This window comes from Dipodomys spectabilis, unplaced genomic scaffold, assembly GCF_019054845.1.
Source record: "Dipodomys spectabilis isolate Male_0828 unplaced genomic scaffold, ASM1905484v1 ptg000260l, whole genome shotgun sequence".
NCBI classification, from domain to species: domain Eukaryota; kingdom Metazoa; phylum Chordata; class Mammalia; order Rodentia; family Heteromyidae; genus Dipodomys; species Dipodomys spectabilis.
Window position 1 is genome coordinate 2363191 of NW_024870937.1, and position 13061 is coordinate 2376251.

The 13061-nt window shown below is 44.4% G+C and overlaps 1 protein-coding gene across 1 annotated transcript in view; it reads left to right on the top strand.

The window, feature by feature from the left end:
• Positions 1 to 303: 303 nt before the first annotated feature.
• The window catches only part of Yeats2 (YEATS domain containing 2), a 96009-nt gene continuing 83251 nt past the window's right edge, over positions 304 to 13061 (top strand). Inside the window, 2 exon segments of the mRNA XM_042699638.1 lie at positions 304 to 446; positions 12329 to 12447. Of these exon segments, the coding sequence (XP_042555572.1) occupies positions 12348 to 12447 (100 nt within the window). The 5' untranslated portion in view covers positions 304 to 446; positions 12329 to 12347.

The window sequence follows — 13061 nt, forward strand, 5'->3', positions numbered from 1 at the left end:
CCTATTGGGCAAGCACACTACAACTGAGCTACATCCCCATCCCTGTGAAACAAAATGAAATGATATAAACTACAAATGTGGAAATTCAAATCTTATAGGCAAGAAAACAAGAGGTGACAAACAGATTACCCTGGAGTAGCTAGGGCCAGGGCCAGGGCCAGGGCCAGGGCCGTGACCACGCCCACCGACCCGCCCTGGCCACGCCCCCAGCAGGAGAGCCCCGCCTCCGGCTGCGCGCGCCCCTGTGGCTATAGCTCCCGCCCCCGCTGCTGACGTGCGGGGCGGAGCGGGTCGAGCGGGTTCCGTCGCGCCGTGCGCTTCCGCGGCTGCAGGGTCGTCGAGTCCTCGTGGTGGGGCGTCTCTGCGGGCTTGGCGCGCTCCCTCCTCCACCGGGACCCTCTCTCAGCACCTGGCGGGATCGCGGTGCAGCCGGAGAGTGGAGGGAGGTGAGTGTGCGCGGGAGCAGGAAGGACCGGGCGGGTACGCGCCCCGCTCTCCCGGGCTTTGTCTGCGCGGGGGCGGCGCGGGCACGTGCGCGCCCCTCCCCCATTGCGGGCCGCGCGGAGCGAGCGGGGGGGGGGGGGAGGGGAGGGAGGAGCGGGCCGGGGGCGGGAGCGGGCCGCGGCGGGGACTGAGTGCGCAAGGGTCGCGGGCCTCGGAGGACTGGAGGCGGGATCCGTTTGCGCGGGTGGGGGGCCCTTTGCGGAGGGTTCCCGCATAGCGGCCGAGCTTCGGGTCGCTCGCCGGGGTGGCCTGCGGAGGGGGTTGGAGAGCAACCCGCAAGTTGGGTGTTTACTCAGAGAAGTCTACGGTGTGATGAAGGGTGGGTGGGGTGGACAGCGGTCGCCTCCCCCCCAGGGGTGAGGGGTTCTCAGGCTGACTCCACGCAGGGGTGCCCCCGTGGGTGGAAGGCACCTTGCTGCACACTGGAGAAGCGCTTATGAACACTCTCCCAGGATGCACGGATTGATGCTAAAAAATAGAAGAGGAGGAGAAGTATTACCAGTATCCTACAGCCTTGACACGTTGCTCCAAAAATTTAAGCGTTTTTCTTGGGGGGAGGGAGGGGGAGAGGGCCAGCGCTGGAGCTTTAAGGCCAGAATTCACTTTCTTAACTTTAGCTCAGGCTGGCCTCCGACCGCTTGAGCCACTGCTCCACTTTGGCTTTTTGGTGTTTAATTGGAGATGCATTTTTTGTGAACTTTCCTGGCTGGCTAGCTTTGAACTGCGATCCCCATATCTCAGCCACCTAGGAAACTGAGTTCATTGGCATAAGCCACCAGAACTGAGCACTTGAACCACACCTCCAGCCCAGTAATTTGTTTATTTACTTTTTTTTGTTTTTGTTTTTTTTTTGGGGGTCCGGTCGTGGGGCCTGAACTCAGGGCCTGGGCGCTGTCCCTCAACTCTTCACCTCAAGGCTAGCGCTCTACCACTTGAGCCACAGCGCCACTTCCAGCTTTTTTCTTTTTGCTTATGTGGTGCTGAGGAATCGAACCCAGGGCCTCAGGCATGCAAGGCAAGCGCTCTACCACTGAGCCACCTTCTCAGCCCTTGTTTATTTACTTTTATGCATTTTGTGCCTGTTAGTGGGCTTGAACTCAGGACCTGGGTGCTTTACCTGAGCTTTTTTGCTCAATGCTAGCTTTCTACCACTTGAGCCACCTCTCCACTTACGGCTCTTCAGTGAATAATGGAGATAAGAATCTCCTTCCTGTCTTAGCTGGCCGGTACCTGGATCGTCAGATCTCAGCCTCCTAAGTAGCTAGGATTACAGGTTTGACGAGTTGCTGTCACCTAGCAAGAATTTATTTTTTTATGGGAAGTCTTTGAAAGTTTTAGTAGTGTAATTGAACTGCCAAATAAAGGAAAATTCTTGATGGAGCTGAGGAATCACAACACTGTTTTCTGTTGCTTTGGAGTGGCTTATGGCAGTAGAGATGTGAAAGTAAAAGGGTGAAAAAAGATTTTGGAAGTCGAATTAACAAAACTTGGAAATGGATTGGTGAGGGAAAAAGGAATGAAGTGAGGAATCCTTGCTTTTTTGACTTTGGAACAACTAAGAAGGTAAATGGTGAGGCTATTTACTGAGATGAAAATAGAAGAGAGAAATTGGAGGTGGAAAGAATTCGGAGTTTTATGTAGGATAAATTGAATTTGATATGCGTATTAGTTATGAAATTGGTATGTTGAAAAAGCAGTTGGATGTTCCAGTTTGGAACTTTGGGCTCGAGATAGGAATTTGGGAGTAAACCAGTCGGTCCTGCCTGTAATCCTAGCTACTCAGAAGACAGATTTGAGGAACAAGGTTCAAAGCCAGCTGGAGCAGATAAATCAAGAGGCTTTTATCTCCAGTTAACCAGCAAAAGGCTAGAAGTGAAGGTGTTGGTTAAGCGGTAGAATGTTAGTCTTGAGCTAAAAGGCCAACCAAGAGGTCAAGACCCTGAGTTCAAGCCCCAGTACCAGTACAACAAAAACAAGCTGGGGGGGGGGCGGGTGGGAAGGTGACTCAGTGGTAGAGTGCTTGCCTTGCATGCATAAGGCCCTGGGTTCAATTCCTCAGCATCACATAAACAAAATTCTGGAAGTAGTGCCATGGCTCAAATGGTAGAGCGCTAGCCTTGAGCTGAAGACCTGAGAGTCAGTGACCAGACTCAGAGTTCAAGCCCGATGACTGCCAAAAACAAAAACAAAAAAAACAATCTGGGGGATGATCATATAGATGTATGAGAAGAGGTGAAGTCACTTAGGGAGAAAGTGTAGGGAGAAAGTGTCTCAGTGACTCGAAGTGGTAGGGCACTAGTGAAAAAGTGTAGGGAGAGAAGCAAATGAGGCTCAGGTCTCGTATTTGAAGGTTTAAAGAGGAAAAATATTGAGCAAAGATGCCAGGGCCTGGTGGCTTATGGTATACTAGCTACTCAAGAGACTTGAGACCTGTAGAACTGTAGTTCAAAGCCATCTTGCATAGAAAAGTCCTCAAGCTTGCATCTCTAAAATAACCAGCAAAAATCTGGCAGGAGGTGTGGCTTCAGTGTAGTAGATCACTATCCCAGCAAGCATGAAGCTTGAATTCAAAACCTAGTACCAGGGCTGGGATGTAGCTCAACGGCAAAATTACAAGTGCAATGTACAAAAAAAAAAGACTGAAAGAAAAAGGCCAAAAAAAAAAAATACAGTCAAAACCTAGTACCAGCAAAGGAAAAGCAAATCAGACCAGGAGGTCTATGGAGAAATGGGAAACTGGTTCCTCTTGAAGACTAAAATGTTTCTGTAATGTTTGATAAGATTGGCCGGCGCACTTGGCAGATTGTTGGTTTTAGTTATGAGGTCTGCTGTCTACGATTTCAGAAGTGGGAGGTGGGAAACAGATTAGTTGAATGGGATGTAAGGAAGTGAAGACATAGGAATTAGGAAAAAATACTCTTTTTGGGGGCAGGGTAGGCTTGGTTCTGGGGCTTGTCCTTGAGCTGCTCTGCTCAAAACTAGTACCCTGCCGCTTGAGCCACAGCACCATGTCTGGCTTTTTCTGTTTATGTGGTGCTGACTAATCGAACCTAGGACTTCATGCATACTAGGCAAACACTCCACCACTAAGCCACCTTCCAAGCCCTGGACAAAAATAAATTTGTGAGATCCCATCTTAACAGAAAAATTTGGCCAGACACTCTGGCGTGTACCTCTAATTCTAGCTACTCAGGAGGCTGAGCTCTGAGGATCAAGGTTTGAAGCTAGCCTGGATAAACAAATCTGAGAGACTTCTTTTATCTCCAGTTAACTGACAAAAGCCAGAACTGAAGATATGGCTTAAGTTGTAGAGTGTCAGCCTTGAGTGAAAAAAACCAAGCAAAAGCACGGAAGCCCTAAGTTGAAGTCTAGTACCTGCAAAAATAAGCAATAAAAAAAGAAAAAAGAGAGGAAAAGAAAAAGCCATGTGGTGATACACACCCATCAGCCCAGGTTTTGGTATGAAGCATACAGTAGGAAGATCACTGCAAGTACAGCCTGGGTAAAAAATGAGATCCTAAAAATAACCAATGTAACCAGGCTCTGGGGGCTCATGGGGCTCATGTCTATAATCTTAGCTACTCAAGAGGCTGAGATCTGAGGATCGTACTTCAAAGCCTGCCTGGGCAGCAAAGTCCATGAGACTGGTTATCTCCAATAAACCAGCAGAAAACCAGAAGTGGTGCTGTGGCTCAAGTGGTAGAGTGCTAGAAGAACTGAGGGACAGCACCCAGGCCCAGAGTTCAAGCCCCACAACTGACAAAAATAACCAGTGTAAAAAGGGACTGGAGATGAGGCTTACTGATAGAGCGCCTGCCTAACCATCAAATACCCTGAGTTCAAACTCCAGTCTGGGGAGGGCAGTGGGAAGAAATGCTTGTTTCTTCATTGAACCATAGATTTTTATGAATCTTTGTTGTCTCTTCTTTAAATTGGCCAGTCTCAAGTCTTTATACCTGCCCCTCTTTCTGTATATTTTCTATGCAACTGCACATCAGTGCACTTTTTTTTTCCAGAAAACATGACATCATTTTCATATCATCTACTCTAAAGGAGTACGAAAAAGAAGTGAGGTGCAGTTCAGTGGTAGGGCCCTTGCCTAATCTTGAGCAAGGCTCTGAATTAGTTCCCCAGCATTGCTAAAAAGAACAATGGAGTATTAGAAGGTTAAAATTCACCTTATGTATAAGTTGTAATTTAATTTGTCTTTTGAAAAATGATAAGTGCTTTGGTAAGTAGAGATGGTTGAGGTGAAATCTGAATGCATTGGAAGGTGATTGAGATGTTCAAGCATGTGAACTTTGATGATTACAAAGCTGCAGAGGTAGGAGAACTTGTTTTTCTAGATAGGGTGGTTTATTCTGCTCATGGAAGAGTGAGCTGTGGAGGGGAATCATTACTTGGCCTAAAGAAAGGTGATGGGGAAGAGGGTGGTATTCATTCACAGTTGTAAGTACATTGGGGATATTTTTGCCTTTTTTTTTTTTTCTTGGCAGGTCCTTCAGCTTAAACTCAAGGACTTGAGGCTGTCCCTGAACTTTTCTGCTCAAAGCCAGTACTCTACCACTTAGCCACAACTCCACTTCTGGCTTTTGGCTTGTTGAAAGGCAGAAAAGTCCACAAGACTTTTTATTTCCAAGGTGGCTTCAAATCTGTGATCCTCAGATCTCAGTCTCCTGAGTAGCCAGGATTATGAGCATAAGCCATTGACGCCTACCTTACCTAACTTGTGAGGTGTGTAATTCAGGTATTTTTAGTAATAGTCACAAAGTTGTTCAGCCATCACTATGTCAAATTCTATGACATTTCTTATCCTCCAAAAGAAACCCCTTATCTAGGAGTGGTCAGTCCCAATTCTCTTAACCTCCTAGCAGGTGCTTTCTGTGGACTTGTCTAGTTGTAGAAATTTTATACAAATAGAACTATACTACAGATGGCTTCTTTGACATTGCTGTTTTCAGGGCTCATCCATATCATAGCATGTATTAGCACTTCGTTTCTTCTTATTTATCTAAGTTTTTGTTATTATTTGGGATGTGTATGTGTGTTCATGGGCATTCTAGGGATCAAGCTCAGTCTTGCATATGTACCACTGGGTTACAAGCATTTCTTCTTCTTTTTGGTCAGTTGTGGGGCTTGAACTCTGGGTCTGGGTACTGTTCCTGAGCTCTTCAGCTCAAGGCTAGTGCTCTACCACTTGAGCAACAGAGCCACTTCTGGTTTTCTGGTAGTTAATTGGAGATAAGAGTTTCACAGACTTTCCTGCTCAGGCTGGTTTTGAACTGCAATCTTCAAATCTCAACCTCCTGAGTAGCTAGGATTACAGGTGTGAGCCACTGGCGTCCAGCTAGCATTTCTTCTTATTGCATAGTACACTTGCAAGAATGTCCCATGCTTTGTTTTGCCATTCATCCATTGATGGACATTTGGGTTGTTTTCTACTTTTCCATTATAAATAATGCTGTTATGTTTATTCACTGTTAGCTCTTCTTTGCTTTGACAAGACACATGAAATAATTTGTAAGAAGGAAAGATTTATTTTGGCTTAATGGTTTCAGAGATTTCATGGTTATTTGGCTCTAGTTTTTGAGCCTGTGGCAGAGGAAAGCTGTCATCATATGGCATCAGGAAATAAAAAGAGGATGGTGCTGGGTTCCAGTATGAAATAACATAACTTGCTTCCACTTGGTCTTACCTTCAAAAAGTTACACTACCTTCCAACATCCCATCAGCCTTCAACAGCTCCATTCAAACACCATAAGCAGGTACAAGTTGTTAAAAAAGGTTTAAGACCAAAACCATAAGAAAACCTTTTAATGTCTTATACTTTGGTTAAACTCCAAGATAAAAATAATCTTTCAAACTGTATAATTAAAAATAAGAAAATTACCAAGCACTGGTGGCTCTCAGCTGTAATCCTAGCTCCTAGCTATTTAGGAAGTTGACACAAACACACACACACACACAGTAGAGTCACAGGAAATTCTTATTAAAAGGCCAGAATTCACTGAGTAGTAGGGGTTCATGTCTGTAATACTAGCTACACACACACACACACACACACACACACACTGTGTAGAGTCACAGGAAATTCTTACTAAAAGGTCAGAATTCACTGGGTAGTAGGGGGTCATGTCTGTAATACTAGCTACACACACACACACACACACACACACACACACACACACACACACACACACACACACACACACACACACACACACACACACACACACACACACACACACACACACACACACACACACACACACTGTGTAGAGTCACAGGAAATTCTTACTAAAAGGCCAGAATTCACTGAGTAGTAGGGGGTTATGTCTGTAATACTAGATACACACACACACACACACACACACACACACACACACACACACACACACACACACACACACACACACACACACACACACTGTGTAGAGTCACAGGAAATTCTTACTAAAAGGCCAGAATTCACTGAGTAGTAGGGGGTTATGTCTGTAATACTAGATACACACACACATAGTGTAGAGTCACAGGAAATTCTTATTAAAAAGCCAGAATTCACTGGGTAGTAGGGGGTCATGTCTGTAATACTAGCTATTCAGCCAGAAGTGGAACTGTGGCTCAAGTAGTAGAGCATTATCCTGGAGCAAAAAAGCTCAGGGTCAGTGCCCAGGTCTGGAGTTCAAGCCCCAGATCCAGCACACACATGCGAGCACACACAGACATACACACAAACACAAATCCGTGTATCTCACTGTGTGTAAAGTATTACTTAATTTAGAAACAGACAATAAAGGACTGGGCACAGGGGCAAACACTATAATCCCAGCTACTCCAGCGGTAAAGATAGGGAAGATTAAGGCTCAAGGTTGGTCAGTGAGACCCTCATTCTCAGCCAGGTGTAGTGGTGTACTTGTGGTTACAGCTACTTGGGATGCCATAGGAGGCTGGAGGTATAGGGCTAGCCTCGGGTAAAACCATGAGAAACTACCTGAAAACTAAAGCAAAGAAAAGGACTGAGGGGCATGGTTCAAGTGGTAGAGTACTCAGCAGCGTATACACTTTTCTGTATTCACCTAGTGTGTCTTGCAGATGAAACCATGCAAAGACAAATGTGAAATGTACATTATGCTCAGGTAGTTCCCAAATATATGTTGCTTAGAAATCCATTTTCTTACAGCAAAATTGACTATTATTGTATGTTATATATAGGTATAGTTGGTAATATCTCAGTATATCACAATAAAGCAGTTTAAAAATATATGCACAGGTGAGCATGGTGGTATTCACTTACAAATCTAGCGCTTGGTAAGTTGAGGACCATGAGTTTGAGGCAAGACCTGTCTCAAAACAACCAACCAGGGTCTGGGAAAGGTGGCTCAGTGGTAGAGTGCTTGCCTTGCAGGCATGAGGCCCTGGGTTCGATTCCTCAGCACCACAGAAGCAGAAAAAGCCGGAAGTGATGCTATGGCTCAAGTGGTAGAGCACTAGCCTTGAGCTGAAGAGCTGAGGGACAGTGCCCAGGCCCAGAGTTCAGGCCCCATGACTGACAACAAAACAAAACAAATCAAAAAACCACCCACATATACACTACTACCAAATAATCTGGCCAAATGTATGTCAAGAATATGTAATAAGAGCGGGGAGCCAGTGGCTTACGCCTATAATTCTAGCTACTCAGGAGGCTGAGATCTGAGGATCACAGTTCAAACCCAGCTTGGACAAGGAAAGTCCATGAGACTCTTACCTCCAATTAGCCACCAGAAAACCAGAAGGGACGTTGTGGCTCAAAGTGGTAGAGAACTAACATTGAGCTAAAAAGAGTTTAGCAGCAGCACCCAGGCTCTGAGTTCAAGCCCCACAACCAACAACAACAGAAAGAATACACAATGGGAGCCAGTATTGGTGGCTCATAGATTTAATTCTAGCTACTTAGAAGGCTGAGATCTGAGGATCATGGTCTGAAAGTTTGTGAGATCTTTTTTTTTTTTTTTCAAATTTATTTATTTATTTGCCAGTACTGGAGCTTGAACTCTGCCTAGGCACTGTCCCTGAGCTTCTTTTGCTCAAGGCTAGCACTCTACCACTTGATCCACAGTGCCGCTTTCAGCTTTTTCTGAGTAGAGATAATAGTTTCACAAGCTTTCCTGCCCTGGCTGGCTTTGAACTGCAAGCCTCGGATCTCAGCCTCTTTAGTAGCTAGGATTATGAGACACCAGTGCTGACTCTTTATCTCCAACTAAGTACCACAAAAAGTGGAAGTGTATGCTCAAAAAGCTAAGCTATGGCTCAAGCACACTAACCTTGAGCCAAAACAAAAAACAAACAAAACCCCCTCAAGGACAGCACCTAGTTCAAGTTCCAGGACCCCCTTCCTCATCCACAGAATACATAACATTGTAAGAATATAAAATGATACAGCTGTTGTGAAATGTTTGGCAACTTCTCAAAAAGTTAAACACAGAATTACCATGTGATCTCGCAATCCCATCCCTAAAATATGTACCCAAGAGAAATGAAAACATGTCCATGCAAAAATACCATGGTGCATGTTATGATTTGGCTCTTCTTTTTTGAGGGGGTCAAGGGGGTAGTACAGGGCTGTGCTCTTGTTCATCTTTCTTGTTCATTACTGGCACTCTATTACTTGAGCCATGGTTAATTGGAGATGGCTCTCAAAGATTTTTTTGTTTTCTGCCCAACCTAACTTGAATCCTTAGGCCTCAGCCTTCTGAATAGCTGGGATAACAGGTGTGAGCCATCAGTGCTCAGTTCATGTTGTGAGTGAATATAATTCAAAGTATAAAACATTAAAAGCTTTTGGTCTTAAGCCTTTCTTAACAACTTGTACCTGCTTATGGTGTTTGAATGGGGCTGGTACATTTACCTAAAAGCTTTCATTTTGGGGGCTGGGAAAGTCACTCAGTGGTAGAGCGCTTGCCTTGCATGCATGAGTCCCTGGGTTCGATTCCTCAGTACCACATAAGCAAAAAGAAAAAAGCCGGAAGTGGCGCTGTGGCTCAAGTGGTAGAGCACTAGCCTTGACCTGAATTGCTGAGGGACAGTGCCCAGGCCCAGAGTTCAAGCCCCAGGACCAAACCCCCGCCCCCCCAAAAAAGCTTTCATTTTCATGTGTAGGCTGTGGGAAAAAAGCATTTTCTGTGTTGAATGGACAATATTTGAGTTTTATAATAGGCCGTTTTGATGAGGTAGAAATTTTAAGTTGGAGGAATAGATACAGTAATAGTCTTAGCCCTGGAAAATTGTTTATTTGATTTCCATCCACGTATTTGGTTTTGGTCCAGTAATATAGAGAAAATCTGTTCTCACAGATTGTGAGAGTAACAGATTAAAAAAAAAATAGTTCACATCACCATCACAAGTTCAAAACCTGAAGAGCATTAGGACATTTTGTTTCAAAGTTGAATTGACAATTTCCAACAGCTGCTCACATTTCCTTTTCATAAATCTAAAAGCCAGGCAAGAAGAATCCTGAATGTAATTTAATCCTGGGTCATTTGTGAGAGCCTGCCTCAGCAGATGTGCCTGGCTTTAGCTAGAATTTACTTAAATGTGGCATGTGTGTAGTTTAGTATTTATTGTTTTTGCTAGATAGCAGCAAACCTGGTTTATTTAAGAGTGTTCAGAGCAGAATCTTCCTTAAGCTTTTTTTTTTTGCGGACCTGGGCCTTGAACTCTGGGCCTGGGCACTGTCTCTGAGCGTCTTTTGCTCAAGGCTAGCACTCTACCACTTGAGCCACAGTACCATTTCCAGCTTTTTCTGTTTATATGGTACTGAGGAATTGAACCTTGGGCTTTATGCATGCTAGGTAAGCACTCTACCATTAAGCCATATTCCCAGCTCCAACACATCATGAGTTTTATAGATGAGTAAGTAAGGATGATGCTTGACTTGGTGGCCTCTGCTTTACAGATAATCCTATAAAATCCTATACGTTCTATAAGACTTTCGGCCACTTAGAAAGCACTTTGGTGAATTGTCTGACCTCTGTTTTGAGATTTATTTGTGAGTAGAAGGTAGAGGGTTTGGGTTTAGGTTTTGTTTTTTTTTGCGTCGGTTGTGGGGCTTGAACTCTGGGCTTGGGTGCTGTCCCTGCGCTCTTCAGCTTAAGGCGAGAGTGCTCTACTGCTTGAGCCACGGCACCACATCCAGTTTTCTAGTGGTTTATTGGAGATAAGAGTCTCACAGACTTCCCTGCCCAGGCTGGCTTTGAACCTCGATCCTCAGATCTCAGCCTCCTGAGTAGCTAGGATTACAGGCGTGAGCCACCAGCCTCCCGTCTGCACTCAGGAAGGAGTAAGGCTTATATAACTACCAGAGTTTTTCTCTGTTTAATTACAGAACAAAGAAGAAACAAGACTGCCTTTTTAAAAAAAAAAAAAAATTAACTTTAGAAAGATAGTAATTAGAGTCTAGGGTGCTCCAAAAATATTTATTTTCCAAATTATAGCAATTGACTCATGATTATCAACTAACATTTAATAAATTGCTAGGATAGTTACAAATGCATGAAGCATAGTGATGTTACACAATACAACAGAGAAAAAAATGTTCTCTTGGATCTAGGCTTTACATAGCTACCATTCCATAATGAATCACCCCACCCATATCAAGTGCTCATATATATCTCTAAGATGGACTAACACAGTTGTCTGTGGTTTGTTTGTTGGGTTGTTTCTGTTTTGGTGGTACTGGAAATTGAACTCAGCCCCAAACTTGCTAGGCAGGTGCTCTTACCACCTAGTAGAACTGGTGATTTTCAAGGTAAGATTTCACTCATGCTCTTGCTTTCCCAGGCTGTGATCCCTCTATTTATGCTTCTGCTATTGCTGGGATGACAGACTCATACCATTCCCCTAGCCATTGTCTTGCTCACAGCTAGGATATCAAGTGTTCTGTCACTGCCCCCAGATATTGGTTGAGATAGTCTCAAGAACTTGTTTTTTGCCTGAGCTGGGCTTGAACATTATTCTCCCAAGTAGCTAGGATTATAGGCTTGAGTCGCCATACTCAGCCATTTTTCTTTATTTAGCAACTTTCCTTTTTGTGTATGTGTGTGCCAGTAGTGAAATTTGAACTCAGGGCTTTGCTCCCTTGCTTAGCTTTTTTTGTGTGGTGTTAGTTGTAGGGCTTGAACTCTAGGCCTGGGTGCTGTCCCTGAGCTCTTCAGTTCAAAGCTAGCATTCTACCACTTGAGCCACAGCACCACTTCTGGTTTTCTGGTGGTTAATTGGAGACAATAGTCTCATTTACTTTCCTGCCCGGGCTGGCTTTTGAACCATAATCCTCAAATCTCAGCCTCCTGAGTAGCTAGGTGGCGTGAGCCACCGGTGCCCGCTCTTGCTTAGCTTTTTTTCTCAAGGCTGATGCTCTACTACTTGAACTGTATCTTTACTTTTGTCTTCTTGCTTTTTAGTTGGAGATAAGAGTCTGGGCTGGGAAGGTGGCTCAGTGGTAGAGCACTTGCCTTGCATGCCTGAGGCCCTGGGTTCCTTCCTCAGCACCACGAAAAAAAAGCCGGAAGTGGCGCTGTGGCTCAGGTGGTAGAGCTCTAGCCTTGAGCTGAAGAGCTGAGGGACAGCGCCCAGGCCCAGAGTTCAGGTGCCACGACCGGACCCCACCCCCCCAAAAAAAAAAGTCTAATGAATTTTTCTCCTTAGGTTGACTTAGAACCTGGATTCTCAGATCTCAGCCTTATTATAAGCATGAGCCACCAGCACCTGGCTACATCAACTTTTATGTATTATATAGCATTTACCTATGTGCATAATGTTACTTGTTTGTTAACTTACTGTTTTACAGTGAAGAACTGAATATCACCATGTCTGGAATCAAGAGAACAATTAAAGAAACTGACCCTGATTATGAAGATATAGCTGTGGCCCTTCCAAATAAGCGACAAAAAGCAATTGAGAATTCAGGTAGAAATTGACTAACCCAAAATATATGGTATAAAAAAATGAACTATGCTGGGGAGGGCGGGGGTTGTAGATGGAAAGGGATGGGAAGAGGAAACAAAGGAGGAGGCAACAATGCTTGATAAGAAATGTACTCATTGGGGCTGGGAAGGTGGCTCAGTGGTAGAGCGCTTGCCTTGCATGCTCGAGGCCTTGGGTTCGATTCCTCAGCACCACATAAGCAAAAAGAAAAAAGCCAGAAGTGGCGCTGTGGCTCAAGTGGTAGAGTGCTAGCCTTGAGCTGAAGAGCTGAGGGACAGTGCCCAGGCTCAGAGTTAGGCCCCACGACCGGACCCAAAAAAAAAGAAAAAAAAATGTACTCATTATCTTGCCCATGTAATTGTAACCCCTCTGTATGGTATTTTCACAATTAAAAAAAAAAAAGAACTATGTCACTTGAAAGGGGAGAATGAAGGAAAGGATGACATAGATCAAGAAACATTGTCCTCATTGTCCCTTAGTACAACTACTTACTAATAATAAAAAAATTGACTTGCCTTAGGAAATTATTTCTTAGTTTACATTTACCTTCTCTCTTAAGAAATGAAATTAATTTCCACATCTGTGTATATAATTCA